General features: G+C 38.6%; 1 protein-coding gene across 9 annotated transcripts in view; it reads left to right on the forward strand.

Annotated features, from left to right (window-relative positions):
- The first annotated feature begins 10,828 nt into the window (after positions 1-10,828).
- ap1s2.S (adaptor related protein complex 1 subunit sigma 2 S homeolog) overlaps positions 10,829-23,423 on the forward strand; it is a 39,860-nt gene continuing 27,265 nt past the window's right edge. For 2 of the 9 annotated variants that reach the window (XM_018248407.2, XM_018248409.2), the window contains exons 1-2: positions 10,829-10,985; positions 16,038-16,216. In XM_018248407.2, coding sequence (XP_018103896.1) covers positions 16,038-16,216 — 179 coding nt within the window. In that variant the 5' untranslated portion in view covers positions 10,829-10,985. 9 annotated transcript variants of the gene reach the window in all.

Consider the following 23,423-nt stretch of genomic DNA (forward strand, 5'->3'; position numbering starts at 1 on the left):
TAAAATATTGTTATGAGTGTGTCTGGCAGGCAGAGATGGGAGGGTGAAGAGGGTCCTGTTCTCTTCACTCCATTACGGTTTTCTTGCCCTCTTTTCTTTCTATTCTTCTCTCTCGTTTGTCTCTTAGTAGTTCTTTCTTTTACAAAACGTGATTAAATTAGATCAATCAAGCTGAATTTAGAAATCTGGTAATTTCAAGAGAGTCTTATAATAAAAGATGAATTAATGGATTAGTGGGAAAATTCAAAACTGCCTAGTTGGACCAGAAAAGGGAAATGTCTAGATTTAGGCCCGTGATTGAATGCAAATTTCTATTAAAAATACATTTAGATTAGTAGTACAGCTTTGTTCCTCCCTAAACTCATGAAGTAAAAGTAACACATTCTTTAAAGGTAATTAACGAAAAAAGGAATTGTCCAGATGGGTTTTTATGAAAATGAGGGGAAAAACTGTATTATATATTTTGATTACACTTGTCTAATGTGGAGGATTACCCCCTCCCCATTTACAGCCCTTCATGTGCTGATTTGGGAATAATATGTCAGGCCATGACCATTCAAGACAATGTTTCGATGATGCCTTTTGTGTTTTTTTGATAGTCTATTGATTAATGAAAAAACTTTACAGATAAAAAACACTTAATTGCATGCACTTCTACAAGAAAAAATTACCGATTTTTAAGGAGACCAATTGCAAATTGTGCTTCTGTGTGACTCTCCTCTGAAGAGTGACAGCATGGGATCCTCAAAGCAACTCTCAAAAGATCTGAAAACAAAGATTGTTCAGTATCATGGTTTAGGGGAAGGCTACAAAAAGCTATCTCAGAGGTTTAAACTGTCAGTTTCAACTGTAAGGAATGTATTTACACTTACGTATAATTCCATTTGGATGACATAACTGAATAAGTAAAACCATCTCATTCATAAGTATGCGCATCTTGTCGCACTGGAAAAATTTTCATTAGTGATGGGCGAATTTATTCGGCAGGCGCGAATTCGCGGCGAATTTGCGCGATTCGCGTCAGGCGAATAAATTCGCGAAACACCCGCGAAAATTCGCCGGTGTCAAAATTTTTTTTCGAAAAACGGGCGCCGGCGTCAAAAACGAGACGCCGGCGCAGTTTCGCAAATTTTTCGCCGTTTCGCGAAATTCGCAAATTTTTCGGCGAAGCGAAACGGCGCAAATTCGCCCATCACTAATTTTCATGATTTACATTTTTAGTGGATAGCATTTGGGGGGGCCTTATTTATCAAAATCCGAATTTTTTTGATTATTTCAATAAAAAAAAAGTCAGACCAAACTAGAACCCATGATTGAACCTTATTTATTATTAAAAAAATACGATTTAAACAGAACTGGGACAAATATGAAAAAAACTAGCAAAATTCCAAAATGTACAATTTTTTCTGAGTTTTTCCCCAAATCGCTTGATTTTTTCTGGGTTTTTCCCGAAAATCCAATATTTTTCAGATTTTTGCCCGAACAAACATGGAAAAAACATTTTTTCTATTTTTTCAGACTTTATCCCATAGTCCAGATCTTTGTCTGAAAAGCCTGAAATATTTAGATTTTTGGACTAATTCCAGCGCAAACCACAGAGACTTCCAAATAGGATTAGGACCTCTCCCATTGAATTATATGCAACCTCAGCAGGTCTGAGATGCCGGATTTTTCCCATCTATGGGGTTTAATACATTTTTTTCCCCAATAAAAATTTGGATTTTATATTTTAAAAAATTAAAATTTTTAGATTTTTTTGTCATTCTGACTTTAATAAATAGCCTCCCTTAAGTAGTTTCTGCTTCCCATGTGTTCTAATGGACACTTTAGTCATCTAAGACTCTCCTTCATTGGAGGTCAAGCCCCTTTAAGATGGTTAAGTTCACACGTCACAAAGATTGGACCTCATAAGTCATATGACCGTGGGTCCTCACAACCTTAACTTACCTGACATAGGGCTACACCTCTTATCGTGCACTTAACCTTCAAGACTATCTCAGACCTTGAGCTCTTGAAGTTTTTGACAGGGGTCCACAGTGTCTTACATTTACTGTTAAAGTGATTTTCTGCATTTCATAACTCTGCGCCTTATTTAATTGTGGAACAAGACCCCAAATTAATGAGTTTTGAATACCAAGGATTAAAGGCCCTGGAAAAAAAGCCAGACCAATTTTAAGTTCTTCAATGAGGATTACATTTTCCATTGCCAAACTTTTTCCACCTTTTTTCTATCTGGGTTCCCAAAATTTCACCATTGTAATGATTTGCAGTTGCAGAAGTACAAATTGCTGGACAGGGAATACTCATTACAAGGGAAGAAATATTGTGCTTTTTATGTTGCACCTGTACACTACAAAATAAACATTTGTTAGCACTATCTTTTGCTGTTAAAGGGGTGTCCCATTGAGGATAATGGAAAATGTCAATTTGTAATTTACTTTTCTACATGGACTTGCACAAAAATGTTGTTTCACTAATATTGTTGAGCAGCTCAAACACAATAAAAAGCCTCATGCTGAGGAAAGGGAGTGTTTTTATATTTTCTCCAACGTGTATACAATTTACTCCTGATGAAAAAAGGGGTTGAGTCTCACTGCACAAATTAGTTGTGGATTGAAATAAAAGGAAAAGTTCTAGAATAATATTTGAGAGTGCTATTCCTGTTTTTACTTTATGAATCTTATTTTTTCATTTGACTAACCTTTCTAACCTTAACATGAAATAAACATGCCGACCCCTTACCTTACAACAGCAGTGTTGTAAGCTCCACTTTCTGCAGGTCCCCTGATACAAGATAAATAAAAGACTTAGAAGAGACCTGACTGCTGTTACAGAGTCAGATCCAGAAAATTGATTTTTGATTCCATGTTGCACACAACTTTAAAACTGGAAACCGTAGAGGACATCTTTAATTCACAAAGAACTCCCAATGCCCCCAAATAAGATATTTGCAGTGTGTTAGGTAACTAAAAGGAGGACCCACCTAAAAACACACACACTGAGAAATACCCAAATTTTGTGTTTGATTCATTCCCTATACTCCTTGTTTATTTGATGGCTCTATCTGAATGCATAGTTATTTGACATCAATTTTCCAGATTAGTGGTGCCCCATAGGGGTTTGGAAGAAAGTATCCTATGTGTGCTGTATAGACCTTTCAATGGCTCTGATAGGTGCACATCAGTTACCTGCTTGGTTCACTGCAAATGATTAACACCCTTTTTTATGAATCTACAATGTCTTCCTTTACCCCACGCCCCAAAAAAAAAGATTAAAGCTTATTATTAGAAAAGGGCAACATCATAAACTAATTTCTGCCAGAACATTTTTTTTGCTCTTAAAGAATAACTTGCTATTACAGATAGTGGACTGTTAACCACAATGCTTGGGACCTGGGGTTTTCTGGATAAGGGATCTTTCCAAAATTTGTATCTTCATACCTTAAGTCTACTAGAAAGTCATGTAAACATTAAATAAACCCAATATGCTGTTGGTTTTGCTTCCAATAAGGATTCATTATATCTTAGTTGGGCTCAAGTACAAGCTACTGTTTTATTATTACAGAGAAAAAGGAAATCATTTTTAAAATCGTGGATTATTTGATTATAATGGTGTCTATGGGATATGGCCTTTCCATAATTCCAAAGTGTATGGAATAGATCTGTTTTACAAATAATTATTTTTCTTACAAGTGTTATATATATATATATATTTAATGATTTTTTAATTCAACAGCCTAATATTTTTTCTTGGCTGCAACCTACACACACATGCTGTGAGTCACTAACAGATTTCACCTGTTCTCATTGGCTGATTTCAACTTGAGTCACCAATCTGCAGTACACAACTGGCAAACATCATGCTTCCATTGTCTGAAGTAGGAATTCCATTTATATTTTAAAAGAAAAGAAGAGTCAGATCCAAACAAGAATGATAATTTTGTTTAGAATAATGGGGTAGCATATACATGTATATGTATGCTAATTAGTAGTAGGAGGTGAATTTATTTAGCGTTACAGAATTTTGGCAAGAAATGAAAGATTACTTACAATGCAAAAACAAAAATTTCCTAGATGTTATCAAAAACAAACACTGTGCCTGGAAACTGAAGCCCAAGGATTGCATTAGAATTTTAGTATGATATATAGTGTACACAATATTATAATAAAACCCATAAGACCAACTAAAGAAAATACTTGAATATTGCTCACCATGAAAATTGTCTGTGAGCGTGAGTCCTACTTCAGTATATTATTCATTTATCCAAAAAATGGGGACTATCAAGATTAGAGAGTGCTAAATTTTTCAGGAAAGCAAAGTGAGATGTTAATGCCATAAAAAAAGTTTACCAATGAGACAAGAAAAGAACAGTAACATAGTAACTCAAGTTGGAAAAGGCACACGTCCATCAGGTTCAACGGTTTATGTTTTGATAAAAATGGGGTTAATGCTAGCTGGTCCCAAGGAAGGCAAAAAAAAACTCCATCTGAAGCCTCTTCAATTTGTCTCAGAAGGAAAAAAAATCTTCCCTCCGACTCCAACAAAGGAATTGGACCAGTCTCCGGAAACAATATCAATGTATTTTCTAACTTGCCATCAAAGCCCTTCTTAAATGGAATTATAATAAGAATGGATGCCCTTGCGTCTGCTGGAAGGACCTACTGGTAAATGAAGAAGAAAGTTTTTATACGTTCCCCTCATATAGTTATACATAGTTGGCATATCTGCCATAAAGCACCTCTTCTCCAGCAGAAAAGACCCCAACTTGGCCAGTCTTTATAACTGACACTTTCCATACCCTTGCCAGCTCATTAATGGACACGGATACTCTCTAAGTCTATAATATCCCTTTTGAACCCCTGGAAACATACTCTAGATGGTGCCTAACCTGTGCTCTATGAAGGGGAAGAATGACTCTCTATTCATGAATCTATACATCTTTTAACATAACTCAAAACCTTGTTTGCCCTTGACTGCTGACTGGCATTGCTTTATACTTACTTCATCATAAAAAAGCAATCAAATTTGTCCTGGCCTATGCTCCATAAAACCATGCCGATTCCTACTCATTATGCTATTCTCTAGAACATAATCTGGAATGTGATCCCTTAAAAGACCTGCAAATGACTTGACCACCACGGATGTCACACCTACACTACTATAATTGCCAGCCTGAGATTGCAATTCCATTTAAAATAATTTTAAATAGTGTAATTACCTTAACTTTCCTCCAATCCATAGGTACCATACTTAAGTAAAGTGAGTTTTTTGAGTAAGAAGCCTGGCTAAAATGTAACTACATTTTCTTGTACAAGGGTGTAGTGCATCCATCGCTGAAGGGAGTTGAAGAAGAGTCCACCAAATTTCCCCTGAACACCAATGATGTTTTTTTTAACCCCTGTCCATCCAAGTATTTTTTTTAACTTTTATGAGGGACCCTGACCACCAATTTCTTTACTTTTATGGGGGGACCCTGACCACAAATGTTTTTTTATTATTTTAAGGGGGGGCTCTAACCACCAATGTTTTTTGTAACTTGTGGGTGGGGCCCTGTCCACACTTTTTATTTTTTGTAACTTGTATGGGAGGCCCTAGCAACCCTGGCTTCCAATGTGGGCAGCATTGATCTTTTGCCAGGACTATTATTAACTCCCAGTCTGGCCCATGGGATTGTGTCACAATTAGTGCCTCGTTTTTATTTTTGCCTTCCAGACTGTGCTGAATTATGGTGTCTCAGTTATTTAGTAATCCATGCAACATAAAAAAAATATGGAGCAGGTCATTCCCTAAAGCAGAGATTCTTAATCTACAGATCAGGAACTAAAAATGGGTCCCCATGCTGCCTTCCCGCAGGCTAGAATCTAAATCGCTGGCGGGATGGCACTCGAGCGATTTGTTTTTCTTAGTCGCCCGAAATTGACACACGAGGAAACTTCAGGTAACTTCGGAAAACAAAGGGCTCCGAGTGCCATCCCGTCGGCGATTTAGATTCTAGCCAGCGGGAAGGCAGTTTGCAGAGATTAGTCTCCTGAAGAAGACGCGATTTGTCGCCGAACGACTAAATCTCCCAAAATCTTTATGTGTGTCTTCTGTCCTTAGGGTGGATCACCATCATTTTCTAAATACAGTGAAATTTACTTCTACAACAGAAAACAGTCATTACAACCAGGTAAACATCACTAAACTAATTCTTAATTTGCGTCACCTATAAAAAGGTTAAGAAACTTTGCCCCAAATAGAACATTTAAGGCAAATGCCTTCTCAATACCACAAGCTCTCAATGTTCTCATGGAAGACACTGAGCTGTAGTGAAAATAAAGATTTATGTTCCTATTCATGCATCACCCCAATGCCCTTATCACTGGTTAATACATCACAATTTAAAACAGATCATTTTGTAGTCGGTTCCACTTTAGGAAAATGAAACAAGAGAAAGCATGAGCTCACTTGTGCATTCCTTGACTGAGACAGGCGAGTGCCTCTCAAAAACCAGTAGGCTTAGATTAATGTAAGAAGAACACTCAACCGTATAACGATAATGCTGCTATGCACACGGTATGTTAATCAGGACTGAAAGATGAAAAGGCAGCTTGGTGGGGGGAGTGTGACATTTCTATCAAACGAATGCCTTTTTATATAGTGTATATATTCCATATTCTCAAGAGAAGACAATTTGCTTGAGCACCTCTGTAGGAGAACACACCAGGCAAGAGCACAGGTACATGCTCACAGATGCAATGATTATCTTCTAACCCCTGCTGCTTTGTGGGATTGCACAGATGATTTAACAAAGAAAATACCCACATGCAAAAAGTCACAAAATGCCAGACAGTGTGAGACCAACGCACTCAACTGTCATGTGAGTTGTATCATGCCCGACAGATCTGCCTTATGGCTAGCAAAGGAATGTCTATTATGTGACCTCTCAGCTGTGGTTAAATCTGGCAGATTAAAATGAGGCCAGATTCTATAGATACAAACTGCTCTAAATAGAGTTTCAAAAACAATTCCTTTTTTTGTTCAATTTATTAAAGATGAGGGTAGCTTGAAGCACTGTAGATATTAATCTTCCTGAAGTGAAATGTTATACATAGCAGGTAAGAAATCGAGACAGGCAGATTTTGTCATGTGAAGCGACTGAATTTATCACGATCAGATAAAATTGTCTACTAATTGTTACATAGATGGGGCGTTAACAATCTTATCATTCCAACAAAATCTTCCCTACAGTCGATTGGAAAGGTTTGAAAATTTGTGTCAGAAAATAATGAAATTGGTCAGTGGACAGTAGGTTCAGATATCGTTGTTAACCGTTCATTTACTGTGCGTGCCTTTTGCAAAAGTTCTTGTAGCCTACATGACAGATATGACGAAAGTCTCCTCACATATTGTTTACCATGGAAAGGTAAAATATTTTAGAACAGGTGGCAACCCTACGTGTGGAGGATCTTGCAGCTGGGGTGTGAGCCAGAGGTGGCAGCCCCAATATCCCAGTCCAAAACTGGGTGAACTGGTAAAGAAAAAAAAAATTCCAAATTTGGAAAGAGTAGGGGTTGCAGCTGATGCCATGGGTGCATTGCCAGTGGTAAAACTAGATATTATTAGTACTATAGTGCTGCGGGTAGAGTCCTGCATGGAACCAATTACTAAGACCCGGAAGGATCCCACAACCCGAACCGCATATTTACCCATTTTGATCCACTACCCGACCCGGAACTGCAACTCGACCCGCAACCCGCTGACCAACATCAAACAGGAAGTGACATCATCAAAAGTGAGCGGGACAGAAACAAGCTTTGTAAAATTTAAAAATGACTAAAATATATACAATATAACATAAGAAACTTAGATGATGGGTTACATGGGTTTATCCTATAGGCATAGTTGTAGTTGGGAATCTGATCAGCTATTATCCTGGCTTCTGCTTTAAAAACCCAGTGGGTGAGCTTTAGCCTATAGGATAAACCCATGTAAATGGGATTTTCTTGGAGCTTGTTTGGAATTCATTCCCAGGATTCCTTTTGTTTATTTAAATCTGTATGAGGCAGTCTGCTCAACCCTAGTGACTTGTATTAGATGAGACCCGCAACCCGACCCGGATTTATAGACGCACCTGAAAATCCTACCCTCACTCCGCAGGGTACCCGCTTTTTTTGCGGGTATCCAGCAGATACCTGACCTGCTGCTGCACGGAACCAATTTATAATACCAGAACCTGACCCGGCATATTTACCCACTTTAATCCGCTACCCGACCTGCAACTGTCTTATCGGCAACCGGAAGTGATGTTGCTGCAAACCCGAAGTGACATCATCAAAGGTGTGGCGGCAACAATTTTTTTAAAATGAGTAAAATATAGACAATATAACATAAGAAATTTAGATGAGACCCGAAACCTGCATCTATACCTGCAGGGCTGTTCCTGCCATTCGGCTCTGCTAGTGCAGAAAGCGCAGTACGTGCTTCTGCGCTAGCGATGCAGCCCCTTTTGACCTGCTCCGACGCTAAACTTTTAAGCGGGGGGCGGCATCGGGGGTTGCTGCCTCAGGCGGCAGCAGCCCACAGATTGCCCCTGTATACCCACACCCAAAAATCCTACCCTCATCCCGCAGTGTACGTTTTTTTTTGTTGCTGCTGCTGGACTCTGCTAGGGTTGCCATCTTTCCTGGAAAAAATACCGCCCTTCGTATATATTGTTGCCGTTTTTGTGCAGGGTGATGGTAGTGGCGTTGGATTTGCCATGTGGAGGATCTTGCAGCTGGGGTGTGAGCCCCAATATCCCAGTCCAAAACTGGATGAACTGGTAAAGAATGTAAAAAATAATAATCTGGATTTAGAAAGAGTAGGGGTTGCACCTGCTGCCATGGGTGCATTGCCAGTGGTATTACTAGATCTTATTATTAAAATGAGTAATGTTAAATTATTAAAATGAGTAAAATATAGACAATATAACATCAAATAAGAAATTTAGATGAGACCCGCAACCCGCATCTATACCTGCACCCGAAAATCTTACCCTCATCCCGCAGGGTTAGGGTTGCCACCTGGCCAGTATTTTACCGGCCTGGCCGGTAAAGATGATGGTTGATCCCAATGTTATTAATAGTGAAAAAAGATAAATATATAGGAAGGTCAGTGATCCCAATGTTATTAATAGGGAATAAAGATAAATATATAGGAAGGTCAGTGATCCCAATGTTATTAATAGGGAATAAAGATAAATATATAGGAAGGTCAGTGATCCCGCAATGAAGATAATATATAGGAGGTCAGTGACCCACTGTTATTGATGAGGGATAAAAGGGATAAATATATAGGAAGGTCAGTGATCCCAATGATATTAATAGGGATAAGAATAAATATATAGGAAGGTCAGTGATCCCAATGTTATTAATAGGGAATAAAGATAGAATATATAGGAAGGTCAGTGATCCCAATGTTATTAATAGGGAATAAAGATAAAATATAGGAAGGTCAGTGATCCCAATGTTATTAATAGGCGAATAAAGATAAATATATAGGAAGGCCAGTGATCCCAATGTTATTAATAGGGAATAAAGATAAATATATAGGAAGGTCAGTGATCCCAATGTTATTAATTGGGAAAAAGATAAATATATAGGAAGGTCAGTGATCCCAATGTTATAATAGGGAATAAAGATAAATATATAGGAAGGTCAGTGATCCCATGTTATTAATAGGGAATAAAGATAAATATATAGAAGGTCAGTGATCCCAATGTTATTAATAGGGAATAAAGATAAATATATAGGAAGGCAGTGATCCCAATGTTATTAATAAGGGAATAAAGATAAATATATAGGAAGGTCCAGTGATCCCAATGTTATTAATAGGGATAAAGATAAATATATAGGAAGGTCAGTGATCCCAATGTTATTATAGGGAATAAAGATAAAATATATAGGAAGGTCAGTGATCCAATGTTATTAATAGGGAATAAAGATAAATATATAGGAAGGTCCAGTGATCCAATGTTATTAATAGGGAATAAAGATAAATATATAGGAAGGCCAGTGATCCCAATGTTATTAATAGGGAATAAAGATAAATATATAGGAAGGCCAGTGATCCAATGTTATTAATAGGGAATAAAGATAAATATATAGGAAGGTCAGTGATCCCAATGTTATAATAGGGAATAAAGATAAATATATAGGAAGGCCAGTGATCCCAATGTTATTAATAGGGAATAAAGATAAATATATAGGAAGGCCAGTGATCCCAATGTTATTAATAGGGAATAAAGATAAATATATAGGAAGGCCAGTGATCCCAATGTTATTAATAGGGAATAAAGATAAATATATAGGAAGGCCAGTATTTTTTTCCAGAAAAGGTGGCAACCCTACGCAGGGTACCCACTTTTTTGGCAGGTAACCTGACCTGACCCATGAGGCCCTAATTAATAAAGAAATTTCAATATATATTTGTAGAACAGAGCAACCTCTATATTGGGGGCCCTATATATTGAAATTGCTTATTAATTAGGGCCTCATGAGGCCCCTATACCTCCTGGTCCCCCCTGTAGCCCAGGGCCTGCTCAGTCTGTAATGCAATGCGTAACACAGGGGCACAGATTAGTCACGATTTAGCAGGTCACGATTTTTTTCAATAATGCCCAGGTCTTGTAACTATGGAAACGTGCCCCGGTCACTCAGTTGCAAGCGTTTAGAATTATAAATGCGACTCCGTTTGGATGGAGTCTTCCTACTTATTGCTACTAAAAGAAAAGCTCGCAAAAGAAGAATACCACCCACTAAACGTTCCAAAAACCACCTATTGCTCATGGCAGGAAACGGGGCACAAAAAACTTGAAGCGCAACGCAGGAAGTATGGCGAAACCGGAAGTGGGGCATGTGTGAGTGTAAGCGCGCTGCCTGACAGGGAGGAAGAGAGCTGGGATATGTGCTGACTGCCCCGTTATCTTATATTTAGTCCATCTCACCGGAGCACAGCCTGGGAAAGTAAGTAATATCGCTGTGACTGTGCGTGCTGACATTCTCTCATGTGCAGAGTTACTTATCTTACTTTATAACGTTTGCATCAAACCTAGGAACTCATATAAACCAATCAGGTGCTTGCCTTTACACACGTGACCAGCTAGTGGCGCCTGCTGATTGGATGCTCTTGCTATAAACCATGTAACTTGAGCAACAGTGCTGCCGCCTTCTTTAATACTCAGCATGTGATCACGTGTTTAGCCATGATGTCCATTCTGTTTGATGGGGGCTGGTGTGTTAGTCTGGTCCTCCATCCTTGGAACTGGACGAGCCCATCTGCCATTAGCTTTAGGGTAGCTCAGAGAGGAAATGTACCTTATCCCCCTATTGCAGGGCTCATGGTTGGGGTGGAGGTGTGATTAACTAGACAAAGGGAATATTATATTGTGTGACTTGTTACATATGAGGGAAATCCAACTTGCAGCCCTCCAGCACTTTTGTTTTCTGCCTGTTTTGCACTTGTTTCACTATCTTTTGTAATCAATTCACTGTCTGTATGTATAGCACATTAACCCTCTGTGTAATCAATTCACTGTCTGTATGTATAGCACATTAACCCTCTGTGTAATCCACTGTCTGTATGTATAGCACATTAACCCTCTGTGTAATCCACTGTCTGTATGTATAGCACATTAACCCTCTGTGTAATCAATTCACTGTCTGTATGTATAGCACATTAACCCTCTGTGTAATCAATTCACTGTCTGTATGTATAGCACATTAACCCTCTGTGTAATCCACTGCCTGTATGTATAGCACATTAACCCTCTGTGTAATCAATTCACTGTATGTATAGCACATTAACCCTCTGTGTAATCAATTCACTGTATGTATAGCACATTAACCCTCTGTGTAATCCACTGCCTGTATGTATAGCACATTAACCCTCTGTGTAATCAATTCACTGTATGTATAGCACATTAACCCTCTGTGTAATCAATTCACTGTCTGTATAGCACATTAACCTCTGTGTAATCCTGTAATGTATAGCACATTAACTGTCCACTGTATGTATAGCAATTAACCTCTGTGTATCAATTTGTATGTATAGCACATTAACCTCTGTGTAATCAATGTCTGTATGTATAGCCATTAACCCTCTGTGTAATCATGTCTGTATGTATAGCAATTAACAATCCACTGTCTGTATGTATCACATGTGTAATCATGTATAGCACATTAACCCTCTGTGTAATCCACTGTTGTATAGCACATTAACCCTCTGTGTAATCAATTCACTGTCTGTATAGCACATTAACCCCTGTGTAAATATTAACTGTGTATGTGTATAGCACATTAACCCTCTGTGTAATCAATTCACTGTATGTATAGCACATTAACCCTCTGTGTAATCAATTCACTGCCTGTATGTATAGCACATTAACCCTCTGTGTAATCAATTTGATGTCTGTATAGCACATTAACCCTCTGTGTAATCAATTCACTGTATGTATAGCACATTAACCCTCTGTGTAATCAATTCACTGTCTGTATGTATAGCACATTAACCCTCTGTGTAATCACTTCCTGTGTATAGCACATTAACCCTCCACTGTCTGTATAGCAATTAACCCTCTGTGTAGTCTGTATAGCACATAACAAAACACTGTCTGTATGTATAGCACATTAACTCTGTTATGTATGTATAGCACATTAACCCTCTGTGTAATCAATTCACTGTATGTATAGCACATTAACCCTCTGTAATCAATTCACTGTCTGTATAGGTGTAATCAATTCACTGTCTGTATAGCACATTAACCCTCTGTGTAATCAATTCACTGTCTGTATGTATAGCACATTAACCCTCTGTGTAATCCACTGCCTGTATGTATAGCACATTAACCCTCTGTGTAATCCACTGCCTGTATGTATAGCACATTAACCCTCTGTGTAATCCACTGTCTGTATGTATAGCACATTAACCCTCTGTGTAATCAATTCACTGTATGTATAGCACATTAACCCTCTGTGTAATCAATTTGATGTCTTTATGTATAGCACATTAACCCTCTGTGTAATCAATTTGCTGTCTGTCTGTATAGCACATTAACCCTCTCTGTAATCAATTCACTGTCTGTATGTATAGCATATTAACCCTCTGTGTAATCAATTCACTGTATGTATAGCACATTAACCCTCTGTGTAATCAATTCACTGTATGTATAGCACATTAACCCTCTGTGTAATCAATTCACTGTATGTATAGCACATTAACCCTCTGTGCAATCAATTCACTGTCTGTATAGCACATTAACCCTCTGTGTAATCAATTCACTGTCTGTATAGCACATTAACCCTCTGTGTAATCAGTTCACTGTCTGTATAGCACATTAACCCTCTGTGTAATCAACTCACTGTATGTATAGCACATTAACCCTCTGTGTAATCAATTCACTGTATGTATAGCACATTAACCCTCTGTGTAATCAATTTGCTGTCTGTATGTATAGCACATTAACCCTCTGTGTAATCAATTCACTGTATGTATAGCACATTAACCCTCTGTGTAATCAATTTGCTGCCTGTATGGTCAAAACTCTCCGATTCGAGTTTTAATTCAAATTCGGATTTTGAGATTTATCATACTCTGGCCCTTTAAGCAACTTGAATTCAACTATTCACCAGCTAAAACCTGCCGAGTTCATGTATAAGTGAATGGGTGAGCTCCAGGGACCAATTTGGACGTTAGTAGCCTTCCTGACATTCGAGTTTTTTTTCGGAGAATTGATTTTAGTCTAATTTAATATGAATTCAATTCAAGTTTTTGAGTTTGTAAAATTTGTGCGAGTTTTAGATATACAATTTTTTTTATAAAATAACCTACAAGTCGAAGTCAGAGTATTTTCGAATTTAAAGGAGTTTAAAAAAACCTCACATGAATTCGAAATCCGACCTTTAATAAACGTGCCTCCCCTGACCCATTGATAGCGCTGCCTACAGACTGCATTGGTCTTGGCACATTGGGTGCTACTTCATTAAAGGTGCTAAGAGCAGTCACCACAGAGTTAAAGATATTGGAAAACACTGACCAATTCCTATATCTAGAACTCCCTTGATGTTGACTATTTTAGTCAGTAAATATTTCATTGGAACAGCGATCCCCAACCAGTGGCTCATGAGTAACGTTGCTCTCCGACCCCTTGGATGTTGCTCCCAGTGGCCTTAAAACAAAAACAGGTTCTTATTTTTGAGTTCCAGGGTTGCATAAAACCCATGTGTATTGCCAAACAGAGGCTCCTGTAGACTACAAGACCACATAGAGGCTGCCAATAAGCAAAAGGTTTTATTTGGCACCCCAGGAACATTTTTCATGCTTATGTTGCTCTCCAACTTTTTTACATTTGAATGTGGCTCACTGTTGGAACTGAAAAAGCCCAATAAAAAGCCCAATATAACTGCCATAGTGTGCAATCCCATTATAGGTATGGGACCTGTTATAATTAGGGATGCACCGAATTCGGCCAGGATTCTGCCTAATTTGCATATGCAAATTAGGGGTGGGGAGGGAAATCACGTGACCCTTTTGTCACAAAACAAGGAAGTAAAAAAAATTTCCCCTTCCCACGCCTAATTTGCATATGCAAATTAGTACTCGGATTCGGCTCGGTATTCGGCTGAATCTTTCACAAAGGATTCGGGTTTTGGCCGAATCCAAATTAGTGGATTCGGTGCATCCCTAGTTATAATACACAAAAAACATGAATATCTTGTAAATTAAACTGTGACTAGTGATGTCATCAGTTATAAACGGTGAGTAGTGATGGCATTTTTGTCACATGACTCACAACTCACTATTATAATAAATAAAGTTCCCCTTGTTGGAAAATATGAGGATATTAGAAGTAACCTTGAAGTTCAATGACCTGTATATCATGGAACTCCTTATATTTTACAATAGGGGGTTCTTTATTTACTATATCCAGAATGCTCGGGACCTGGGGATATCCAGATAACAGATCTTTCTGCAATTTGAATCTTCATTCCTTAAGTCTACTAGAAAATCATGAAAACATTAAATAAACCCAATAGGCTGGTTTTGCTTCCAATAAGGATTAATTATATCTTAGTTGGGATCAAGTACAGGCTACTGTTATTATTACAGTGAAAAAGGAAATCATTTATTAAAATTTGGATTATTTCATTATAATGGAGCCTATTCAAGTTTTCTGGATAACGGGTTTCCGGATAAGAGATCCCATACCTGTATACTGTTAGATCTTTATCATTTATTTACATCACACAAGCATTATACAGCGCTTTACATTCATTTATAACAAACAGAGGTTTTAATTAACAAAGATTAGAAATGGCATTAGAGTGCTGATAACAAAAGCTTACAGTCTAAAGGCTTTATTGAGCATAATGTTGTCTTATTTAATTTTCTAATTCTCTGACCTCTTCTCTTGCGTGTCCAATGTAAATTCCTTTTGCACATTTTTATTATTAATCTTTATTTGACAAATCCTTTTATTTGCAGGGTTTTTTGTCTCTATAGAGAGGTAAGACGATGCATTTTTAGGAGTGTTGTTGCTATTCCTGCCAAGGTTTTTCTGAGTCTGGCTGTTCGCTTACAAGCACGCGATATGTTTGCATTGTAAATGTTTCCATTTTCCCTGGCCCTTAGGAGGTTCAATCTGTGTGCCTGACCCCCTTTATTAGATGCCCTCCCATCTCTCCTTGCTTAGTAACTCCCACAATCATTCCCCTCCTCACGTGTCACACGGCTGTAACTGGGATTTTTTTGCCAAAGCTATGCATGCTGAAAAGCCTCTGTTTGGGAACAACCTCCCTATTGTGGTGTAAAAAAAGGCTCCGCACATCCCAGATTCCAGTCCAGAGAACGTGGCTCCGGCTCCTGGTGCTTCGCAGAGATGCCTCTTGGAAGACAAGTCATTAATATTTTATTGTTTTTTTTCCCTGTACCCATTTGTGACCCTGCAAAGTGCTGAAGTGTTGCATGTCGTTCACTCACTTTGTATTCTAATTTCTCTTCTTGTTGTTGTTGTTCAACAGATGCAGTTTATGCTTTTGTTCAGCCGTCAGGGGAAGCTGCGGCTTCAGAAGTGGTATGTGCCTCTGTCTGACAAAGAGAAGAAGAAGATCACCAGGGAGCTGGTCCAGACGGTGTTAGCCCGCAAGCCGAAAATGTGCAGCTTCCTGGAATGGAGGGATCTGAAGATCGTCTACAAAAGGTTGTTCACATTCTTCTCTCTCTTTCTACAATTCTCCCCAGGATCTTTAACTACTGGGCTGCCACATTGGCCTGCAATGCAGTGCACTGGATGAGTGTTCCTTTCCCTGGGAATGGGGGAGATTGATTAACTTACTGCTCCTGATGCAGCTGCTCCTCTCCGCACATTAGTAAGGCTAACACTCCGGTCTAGGGGACATAGATCAAGGAGACAGATATGAAAGAATAGTTGTATAGAGGAACTATCACGAAAATGTAATATTAGCTTCTGCATACTGAAACAAAAAACTTTCTAAATACAATCAATTAAAAATTCTGTACTGTTACTAAAATAATCAAGTTTATGTTTACTAGTCCTCTCTCAGCATCTGTTTCTCCTCATTCTGTCTTCGTTCGGGAGTTGGGTATCAGATGAATTATTAACATTTATTTATATTGCGCCAACATATTTCACATCTTATATCTTTTGCCTACAAGATGTATTAGAAGATGTATTAGAAGGTGTATTTGAGCTCACTCTATTAAAATCACCAGACATCATGTCTCTCTACATGCAGAATTTGTGCAAAAGGCAGTTATTTTGTTAGATTTTGTTTGTACTGGAATCAGTTATTTGAGTGAGCTCTAATACATCTGCTAGGAAAGGAGCCCCCCTATAAGATATATTGGATCTAACTGTCAGTGAATAGCTGACACCCAACTGCTGCATGAAGACAGAATGAAGAGAAACAGAAAAGTGAAGATAAACTTGATTATTTCAGAAACAATGCAGAATTTTTAATTGATTGTATTTACAAAGTTTCATATTTCGGTATGAGGAATCTTATATTAATTTTCGTAATAGTTTAATTCCCATTTATAAAATATATTCTGGTGACTGGTGTGCCACTGCCACTATTTAACCATAGGCATTATCGATAGTAATTGTCATTAATATTGCATGTTTTAGAGTTTAATTAAAAGATCCATATCCAGCCATGGCAGAACTGCAAAGGTCACTTAACTAAAGTAAGTGTCCTAAGAAACATTTGCTATTATCAGGCAACATCTTAAATCGCGTGCAGTTTCAAATTATAAAATTGCATACCTCCCAACTGTCCTGTTTTTCGCGGGACAGTCCCAGTTTTGGCAGCTCAGCCGCAGTCCCGGATTGTTACTGAAATGTCTGGACTTTCTCTTTGATCTCCTGCACTGAACAGCCAGAAAAAGATAGAAAGTTTCTAAAACTTAATTGGATTTTGACAAGAGAGCCCAGAATATGTAGCAGGTACTTTTGTAACAATTTAAGATAAGCAAAGAAACAATCGTAACAATTTAAGATAAGCAGGTCTCTTGGTGAAACTGCTTAAAGGGCACCTGTCACCCTAAGAAATAATTTCAAATCCAGGGGCGTAACTATAGAGGAAGCAGACCCTGCGGCTGCAGGGGGGCCCAGGAGGTATAGGGGCCCCACGAGGCCCTAATTCATATACAATTTCAATAAATATTGGAGAAACAAGTCAACCTCTAAACATTTTGGGGGCCTGAAAAATAATTTGCTGTGGGGCCCAGTAATATCTGGTTACGCCACTGTTCAAATCCTAGTTTATGATGTTAGTCAAAGTAAAATAAACTTTACTTACATATATAAATTATTTAAATCTTGTTCCCTGCAGTCTGAGAATTCACAATCACAGCAAGCAGGAAACCGCCATTTTGTAAACACTGTTATTAAGGCAATCTTTTAATTATCTCAAAATCTTGTTTATGAACCAGAATGAGGCACCTGATGCCCATGCCCCCACACTGGTTACAAATTTAGATGGCAAGGAAGATGGGGGAAGCGAGGAGGGCAATGACATCAAGTGCAGAATGGAAAGTGAAAGTAACTGCCTGCTCCGCCTCTATGCCTATGGCATAGAGGTGGGGCAAGCAATAAATGATTGACAGCTGAGATTTTTAAATGCGTTTATAATAGATATGGATGTTTTAATAAAAAAACGTATTTGGTTTTTGTGTTCAGTTTGAAAGGGACTTCTTTTATACAGCTTTTTATGTCTGGGTGACAGGTCCCCTTTAAAGGGGTTGTTCACCTTTGAGTTAACTTTTATTATGATGCAGATAGTGATATTCTGAGACTATTTGCAACTGGTTTTCCTTTTTTATTATTTGTGGCTTTTGATTTATTTTTATTTTTTTTCAGCAGCTCTCCAGTTTGCAATTTCAGCAATCTAGTTGCTAGGGTGCAAATTACCCTAGCAACCATGTATTGATTTGAATAAGAGACTGGAATACGAAGAGGAGAGGCCTGAATAGAAAGATGAGTCATTAAAAAGTAAAAATAAAGACACATTTGTAGCCTTACAGAGCTTTTGTTTTTAAATGGGGTAAGTGACCCCTGTTTGAAACCTGGAAAGTGTCAGAAGAAAAAGATAAATAACTAAAAAAAAAAAAAGCCATAACAAATAAATAATGAAGAACAATTGAAAATTTGTTTAGAATTGGCCATTCTATAAGGTTAGGACTATATGGATGTTTTCAGCGCGATCCGACATACTGCGACAAAACGCCTGCGACAAGTCGGAGAGTCAGAGAGAAATGTCGGATGAAGTTGCAGCGTTGATCCCAGCGTCTGCATCCAACAGTCGTGTCGGATCAACGATGCAACTTTATCTAACATTTCTATCTATTTCCCTTATTACAGTTGCATGCGACTCGTCGCAGGCGTTTTGTCGCAGCGCGTTGGATCGCGCCGAAAACGTCCATGTTGTCCTACCCTTACATACTTATATGTATATGTAAACCATAGTTTGAGTCTTATCTATAAGACAACACCATTGTTCCAAATGTGAACAGAATATAAATCATAATTTGCATATTCAAATTAGGGGTGGGAAGGAGAAAACATTTTTTACTTTCTTGTTTTGTGACAAAAAGTCACGCAATGTCTCTCCCCGCCCCTATTTTGCATTTGCAAATTAGGATTCAGATTTGGTTTGGCCGGACAGAAGGATTCGGCTGAATCCGAAACCTGCTGAAAAAGGCAGAATCCAAAACCGAATCCAGTGCATCCCTACATAAAATGCATCATGCCCCTGTATTTAGCACATGCGTCAATGAGCGGTAAGTACGGGGTTGGTTTTTGCGCTTAATTGGTGCAGTTAAAGGCTATGTGAGTGCTCACCTGCCTCTGATAAAGCAGGGGGATTTTTATGTGGGAACAAACTTCTAGAGATGATAAAATGCACGTCACATGGCTCAGTAGGCTCTTTTCCATCTCTTGGAACTAGTGTTGCCTCTACAGCCTCTAATAAAGACATATATGACCTATATGTACCAGCCCTAAGCGTAAGAGTACTAGCGAGGTTTCTCTAGGCAGAAACGAATAGTTAAATAGTTAAATTGGGTTGAAAAAAGACAAAGTCCATCAAGTTCAACCCCTCCAAATGAAAACCCAGCCCCATACACACACCCCTCCCTACTTTCACATAAATTCTATATACCCATATCTATACTAACTATAGAGTTTAGTATCACAATAGCCTTTGATATTATGTCTGTCCAAGAAATCATCCAAGTCCCTCTTATAGTCATTAACTGAATCAGCATCACAACATCACCCGGCAGTGCATTCCCCAACCTCACTGTCCTGACTGTGATGAACCCCCTACTCTGTTCCTTTAAATGAAACTTCTTTTCCTCTAGTCTGAAGGGGAGGCCTCTGGTACGGTGATCCACTGTTAGTGTTAATGTTAGTGAAAGTTCATTATAAAATGCTCACGCATTGATAGCGAAACTTTGCCAGTGTTCAGATGCCGAGACGCAACTTCAGATTTTAGTGACTTAGCATAGGGGTAGCGAATTAACGGCTGGTGAAGTGTGGCGAAGCCTTCACAGGTGAAAATTGGACCTTTAGTGAATTGCTGTTTTTCCTTTTGTTCAAGTTCAAAGAAACTGAGCTATTGGCACATTGGCAATTGACATTTTTAGTTTGTACAGATCCGCTATGAACCAACAAGAACATAGAATGGTCTGTTGGAATTGATGTCAGAGCTGACATGAGTAGAAGGCCGGGCACTATAGACAAAACTGGGCAAACTACCCAACCTAATTCGGGCAAATATGGCCAGCTTTAAATATGCACTTGCAAGTTTTAATCCTAACTCACGTTTAGAGCATCGTCAAGGGCTGAACTTTTATGACCAACTATGACTGTGAACTTTTGAGGGCATGCACAACTCCGGGCCATTTGTAGAGTGCAAATCTTTCTCGGCACACTCAAAATGTATTGTGTCAGCTCTTACATCATGCAGATTTTAATAACTGTGCACAAAATACTTTTGTTGCTTGTGCAGTTCCCCAAAAAATTAGAAGGAACATCGCTTGGTGCAGTTTATTGACTGTTCCACTGTGTAGGTTTGGCGTGCAAGATGAGGCATTGGCAGATTGATGAGACTGCCTGCTGGGATGAACACACACACACAACCAGATTGCCAAGCAGAATGGTCAGAACTGGCCAGACTGCCAATCTGAAGCTGTGTAATTATGGCTTCCATGAAGGCTTAAGCCAAATATTAAAGGGGAACTATCGCGAAAATGAAAATTTAATATTAGCTTCAGCACATTGAATTAAGAAACTTTCTAAATAAAGCCAATTAAAAATTCTGTACCGTTTCTGAAATAATCAAGTTTATCTTCAATATCCCTCTCTAAGCACCTGTTTCTTCTCATTCTGTCTTCATTTAGGAGTTGGGTGTCAGATGAATGATCCAATATATCTTATAGGGGGCTCCTTTTGCCTAGAAGATGTATAAGAGCTCACTCTTTTAAAATCACCAGACATCATGTCTCTCTACATGCAGAATTTGTGCAAAAGGAACAAATCAGTTATTCGAGTGAGCTCTTATACATCTTCCCCCCCTCCCCCACCTATAAGATATATTGGATCATTCATCTGACACCCAACTGCCGCATGAAGACAGAATGAAGAGAAACAGATGCTGAGAGAGGAATAGTGAAGATAAACTTAATTATTTCAGAAATGATGCAGAATATTTAATTGATTGTATTTAGAAAGTTCCTTATTTCAATATGAGGAAGCTTATATTAAATTTTCATTTTCACAATAGTTCCCCTTTTAAAACCCCAGGAGAATGCAGTTGAAAACCTAATAACTCTTTTGAGAGCGCTTAGTATGCAGCCCTGCAGCCAGGACACGATGCTACAGTACAGGCTGACCTTACAGAGAATGGAAAATGCAAATGCGCTAGTAATGCTTTGTTGTAGAGACACCATATTATGTCCTTTTCTTTTATCTCGGATTTTTTGTTAGGGAATATAAAGGAAACCCCACATGTTGCACACAGGTTTTTCTTGTACGCACAGCCCTGCAAGCACAGCACATTTTATTTTTAGCTCCACTGTAAACAGGGACATGCTGGTTGGTACCTGCGATCTGTCCAGATCTAGCGCAACCATCGGGCTGAATTTCTAGAATTTCATATAAAAGCCGGTGCCTGGTAATGGTATATTATTATTTCGTATGGCTTGTTGGGTTACACTGAGGGCTGTGCTGGGTGTTATTCTTCTGCAGCAATGGAGGGTGGGTATATTTTGTCCTTCCCTGAGTATATACTGGATGGGCTGACCATTTTTTCAGGGCTTGGACAAATCTCCATCTGTGTTGATTTAGATTTAGTACCCTCTCACCCCAAAGGCTGGTGGAGAATGTGAGGAACTGTTTTACAGCAGGGGCACTGTTTTCTGAGCTCTCATTTAAAGGGATACTGTCATGGGAAAACATGTTTTTTCCAAAATGCTTCAGTTAATAGTGCTGCTCCAGCAGAATTCTACACTGAAATCCATTTTTCAAAAGAGCAAAAAAGAGATTTTTTTTATATTTAATTTTTAAATCTGACATGCAGCCTAGACATATTGTCAGTTTCCCAGCTGCCCCCAGTCATGTGACTTGTGCTCTGATAAACTTCAATCACTCAGAAAGTAGTTCCATCCTAAAGTGCTTGCCCAAGTCACATGACTGGGGGCAGCTGGGAAACTGACAATATGTCTAGCCCCATGTCAGATTTCAAAATTAAATATAAAAAAAATCTGTTTGCTCTCTCTCTCTCTCCCGCTTCTCTCTTTCAGGATTTTCCACCATTATCATTGCTATCTCCTGTCTCTTTGCTCACCTTGTGACCTCCCTACTTCTTCCTCATTTGTTCTCTTTGCTTTTAATTTTCAGGCTGCCATTCAATCTCCTGTGTTTTTTCTCTTCTCCTTTTACATTTATCTTTATTCTTCCTCCTTAGCCCTGAGCTTATCATCTCCCTCATGAAATCTTTTTCTGGACAGTTTTCTTCTACCCTTCCACCCGCAATTCATCTACATTGAAGCCTTTATAGTGTCTTCTTCTACAGTCTCTCATGCCTTGGCTCTCACACTGCTTGCATCCCGCATTCTTTTCAGTTGCTCTTCTCATTAGCACTTGCCATTTGTTCAGAAAGCATGCATGTGGCCTCTCTGTGTTTTCCCTGAATCCTCATCTTATCTTACTTTTTGTGTTAAGAAAACGTTTGAGAAGGAAGCTTGGCTGAGTCTGTGTCCTCCTATCGTGAACAATTCTGTTTTGATACAGCATTTTTATTTTTGTACTTTCTGGGAAAGGGAAAATCATTGTGTGTGTGATTATCCAAGAAGAAATGTAATTGCGTGTTAAACTGGTCATTTAATTCCCAATGTAGCCTGAAATTTCTGACATTAGATCATTGGGCAACACAGTGGGTGGCACATATACCTCACTGATGTCCCAAGTTTGATTCCAGCTTGGTTTGATTCTGTTGTCTTGTATAAATCAACTCCACCCTCTACGTATCAGCATCAGTATGAACATGATATATCTAATGTTATAGAAACCTTGCAACACTATGACTGATTGCTTTTTGGCAAGGACTCCAAAATGAATGTTCTGGCTTTTGGAAGGAAAAAAGGGCTGCCGAGGGGCAGCTGAAGTGTTAGAACGTGAATCAGACCCAAAAGTATTTAATCAGTTGCAGCTTTTTCTTCCGACTGTTGGCAGTTTTATAGGACAGCATAGGCTGATGTTGGTGGACAATTTACATGGTAGTGTCTAGTGATGCACCTAATCCACTATTTTGGATAAGGCCAAACCCCCGAATCCGAATCCTGGGAAAGGGAAAACATTTTTTACTTCCTTGTTTTGTGACAAA

This window comes from Xenopus laevis, chromosome 2S, assembly GCF_017654675.1.
Source record: "Xenopus laevis strain J_2021 chromosome 2S, Xenopus_laevis_v10.1, whole genome shotgun sequence".
NCBI classification, from domain to species: Eukaryota; Metazoa; Chordata; class Amphibia; order Anura; family Pipidae; genus Xenopus; species Xenopus laevis.